The sequence below is a fragment of the Artemia sp. Qi Xiang Cuo genome, chromosome 2 (genome assembly GCF_049724085.1).
Source record: "Artemia sp. Qi Xiang Cuo chromosome 2, ASM4972408v1, whole genome shotgun sequence".
Classification (NCBI taxonomy): Eukaryota; Metazoa; Arthropoda; class Branchiopoda; order Anostraca; family Artemiidae; genus Artemia; species Artemia sp. Qi Xiang Cuo.
Genome location: NC_142795.1, coordinates 35,795,088 through 35,799,760, shown reverse-complemented (window position 1 = coordinate 35,799,760; position 4,673 = coordinate 35,795,088). Strand labels below are relative to the sequence as shown.

General features: G+C 40.0%; 1 protein-coding gene across 1 annotated transcript; it reads left to right on the top strand.

Annotated features, from left to right (window-relative positions):
* Positions 1 to 347: 347 nt before the first annotated feature.
* LOC148955181 (protein CFDP2-like) lies at positions 348 to 959 on the top strand. The gene has a single exon (XM_089106454.1). The coding sequence runs from the start codon at positions 348 to 350 to the stop codon at positions 957 to 959; it is 612 nt and encodes a 203-aa protein (XP_088962580.1).
* Positions 960 to 4,673: the final 3,714 nt, after the last annotated feature.

The following is a 4,673-nucleotide window of genomic DNA, read 5'->3' as shown; positions in this document are numbered from 1 at the left end:
ATCTAGACTTACTTGCCTCATCGGAAGTGAGATGGACTGGTGCGGGATCAAATCAACTACCAAATGGCTACAATATTATTTTCAGTGGAACCGATTCACGAAGAGAACAAGGAGTTGCTCTCATCATGACAAAAGAAGCCAAAAAGGCCATGCTCAAATGGTCCCAATCTCAGCCACAATCCTCACTGCTAGATTTACTGGATTGCATGTCAGGCTTTCTGTAGTAGTTTGCTATGCCCCGACCAATGAAGCAAATGAAGAGGTAAAAGACCAATTCTATAGAACCTTACAAGGTGTAACAAACAATATATCTAGGCATGACATAACATGCTTCATTGGAGACTTTAATGCAAAGTTGGCAACAACCGGGATTATTGCTTCCAAGTAGCCAACTAGAAAGCCATGAGCTTGGAGACCAAAATGAGAATGGTGAATTGCTCGTTGATTTTGCAGCAGCCAATGATTTGATTGTTGGTAGGAGCTTATTTGCTCATCTTGACAACCACAAATATTCTTGGACTTCTCCTGATGGTTTAACTAAAAACCAAATAGACCATTGTTTAGTTAGCCGTAAGTGGCGCTCAAGTCTCATTGATGTACGATCGTATAGAGGTGCTGATGTAGGATCTGACCACTCACTTACGATGGCAAAATTTAAAATCAAGTTGAGGAGAAATACAAAGAAGACTCCTCGTCCCGACTCTCTTTTTGACTCGGACAAGCTGCTAAACAAAACATTGAAGCACGATTTGGTGGTAGAACTTTTGAATTGCTTTCAAGCTCTCTCTCAACAAGAAGATTCAAATCAAGAACACATGTGGAAGGACATGAAGACTTGCTCTCAATTGGCTGCCTCAGAAATTTTTGGCTACAGAAAGAGCCCGAAAGATCAGTGGTTTTCAGACAAGACATGGACTCTCATTGAGAAACGGAAATGCATAAAACAAACGGCCAAATGATCTTTAGAAGTTCCAGTTATTATAGAGAAGCAGACAAAGCGGTAAAAAAAAAGCGCAAGAAATGACCACCGTTGTCAAATTGAAAGGAAGGCGAAACTTGCAGAAGAAGCTGCCAAAAGAGGTGACTCTAGGGCCCTTTATAGGATAACAAATGAAATAGTTGGAAAGAAACACTCTCAAGATGGCCCTTTCCGGTGCTTTACAGACAGAGCCAGAGGTTGTAAATGAAACATGGGTGTCACACTTTGATAAAATTCTGAATAGACCTCCACCAGAAAACCCCCCGAATATCCCAACGATACCACTTTTGTTCCCTGACTATCGGTGATGAGCCACCAAGTGTGATGGAGATAAATAATGCAGCAAGGATATTGAAAAATGAAAAATCGCTAGGTCAAGACCGAATAACAGCAGAGATGACTAAGGCATCAATCCCAGGACAAATCTCATACTGGGTCAAGTTCTTTACCAAAATCTAGGAGAATAGAGAAGTACCAGCTGAATGGAAGAGAAGCTCACTGGTGAGACTTTTCAAAAGGGGTGATGCTACTGTTCTTGGAAACTGGTGAGGAATCAGCTTATTATCAGTGCCCGGGAAAGTGCTTTGTCATGTTATTTTGGAAAGGATACAGACCGAACTAAATAAAAACCTGAGAGAAGAACAATATGGGTTCCGTGCAGGACGTTTCTGTGCGGATCTTATTTTCGCTTTACGCTAGCTCACAGAGGAAAGTCAAGAGTGGCGGTCCAAAATATACATGGCTTTCATCGACTTCGAAAAGGCTTTCGATTCGGTTGACCGCGAAACTTTGTGGCAAATTCTGAATTATTACGGCTTTCCGGATAGAATAATTAAGATAAATATGTCATTATACGAAGGGAGTGAATGTTGCATTAAGACGCTAGAAGGCCAAACAAGATACTTTAGAATCTCATCTGGAGTTAAACAGGGATGCGTGTTGTCACCACTGCTCTTTATAATAGCTATTGACTATACCCTTTACAACACAACAACAGATGGCATTGATTTATCATCCGGTGTAACAGTCAGCGATTTAGATTTTGCAGACGACATAACATTAGTTCAGGGTTGCAAGCAACGTTTGCAGTACTTCATTCACAGGTTCAGTGTGAAAGCCAGCCAGTTTGGTCTTAAAATAAATGCAGGAAAGACAAAAACCATGGAAACATCCAATCCCCCCGTACATATCACATGTGCTGGTGAGGAAATGGATCAAGTTATTGAGTTTAAGTATTTGGGCAGCATCATAGTGAATACTGGATCTACCACTAAAGAAGTCATAACTAGAATAGGTCAAGCTAACGCAGCCTTCAATCAACAGGAAAGAATCTGGAAATCCAGGAATAATTCAAATCGCATGAAGCTGAGCTTACACAACAGTAACGTCTTACCAGTCCTCCTGTATGCCGCTTAGACTTGGCACTTAAACATTCAACAAGAGAAGAAGATTCTTGCTTTTGAGAACATATGCCTCGGGAGGATTCAGAATATACATTGGTCAGAAAGGGCCTCAAACGATACCATTCGGAAAATCACCAATCAACCAGTAATAACCGACACCATCAGATCTCGTAGATGGAGGTATCTCGGACACGTTTTAAGAATGGAAAACCATCGAATCCCGAAGTCTACACTTGAGTGGAAGCCAGTTGGAAGCTGGAAGCCAGGAAGACGTCGAAACACGTTGATTCGAACCTACACCAGTGACCTATGCCGCCTGAATACCTCTCTCCAACCAGATTGGGAAGATGTATACGCAGCGGCTCACCACAGACCCGATTGGCGAATATCCACTGATGCCCTAGGCACCCCTGGCGGCGCAGGAGTATCTAAGGTCTAAGGTCTAAAGGACTACATACAGCAAATTTAAATAAAAGAGATAAATAAAATAAAAACAATTGATACTTTTTTTGGGCTTTAATAAGTCACAGTTTAATTTTGCTGGGTGAGGCTTGCTGGAGAACACTAGATGAGGGTTTTTTTCGTTGTTGAGTTTTCTCTCTTGTCAGTTTCCCATACTATTTTCTTGGTGCTTAAAGATTCACTTAACACACGAAAAGGACAAGAAAAGAAAAGAAGGTTGATAATTGAGAAACATTCTTTTGAGCACTAGCTACTGTCTGTTATTTTATTAAAGTCATGAAAAAAAAGGTCATTTTAGACACAAACTAGGGTACACATGGCTATTTTTATGATTTTCGTTTAGGCCTACAGTGACCAGTTATGTGGACGATTCTAGATTAGCTGGGATTCAAGTTGCTGGTACTTAGCAGACTTCATCACATACACCAATTCCGTTACAAGACGCATGCTCCTGTCTCTACACCCGTATTTTCTCCCATTTTATAACAACTGACAGGCAATACTCAGAAGGAGGGGAATACTTTCAATCGTCTCCAAATATCTTCTGAGGAAACTTCATCTTTAACCAGACTAAATAAAACTTACAACTTAAAACGAACAGAAATTATTCGGTATATCAGGAATAATATACGCCCAACCCTCTCTCTTTACGTTAAAGTCTTAAAGTTTTTTAAAAATATTTCTCATTCAAATTCGACGGACCCTGTATTTGAGCAGTCTTATATAGAAAATTGTGACATAAAATCAAACTTTAGCGTAAAGAGCAACGGATCATGAAGAGGCAGCCCTTCTTATATACGGAATAATTTCTCTTCGTTTTAAGTTTTATTGTTGCTCCTTACTTTCAATTGAACCCTGCCATTTATTTAATTTATGACCATTTCTAAAATGATGCCAGAAACACTCTTTCCTCCCCCCTTCTAAGATTTCCCATGAAAACTTACCCTCGGTAACTCTCCTTCCCATGGAAAATTCTTCCCGTGGAAAATACCATCGCAGAAGATCCCCCCTCCCCGCAAAAAATCTGTATATTTACCAAAAACCAATACAATATTTTAAAAAGAGCAAATTGCATATTTTACAGCCCTTTCCCCAAGGAGTATGGGAGTTTTGTCATCCCCTAAGGTATAGCTATGTAATCACTCAACTATACTGAATCAAATAGCTATCTCAAAATTTTGATCGGATGTCTTTGGGGGAAAGGGGGCATGGAGGGAGGCTAGTTACCCTCCAATCTGTTTGGTCACTTAAAAAGGCACTAGAACATTTGATTTTCGTTCGAATGGATCCTCTCCGGATCTTCTAGGACTTTTGGTTAGATACGTTTGCCTCTGGTGAAAAACGAAAACAAATTAACACGCATCCATGATCTTCTGGCCAAGAATTCAAAGTACTACATTTTTGTAGATAGGAGTTTGAAACTTATACAGATGGTTTTCTGATGTGCTGAATCTGACGGCGTGGTTCTTATTAACACCGCTTGATTCTTTAGGGATGTTTTCTCCCTTTTTCGAAAGGATTTTAGGTTACTATTGGGCCGAGTCACTCTTTACTTACAGTCCGTTATCACGAACTGTTGTATGTTCACTCGATTATAGCATGACTCATTAAAAAGAATATTCATTGTGTCACCAGTCCCCAGGAAGAATTCACGTAAGGTACACGGTAACCTATTGAAATAGCAGCTATATAGAATTGAGTGGTCCAAAGTTTGAGATAGAAATAATTAACAATGTGATCTTTTACGATTTTTATCAAGCACCAATATCAATAAAAGGGTAATGGCAGAAGGATTAAGGAGGTAGTGGCTATCAGCCATTTTCTACGCA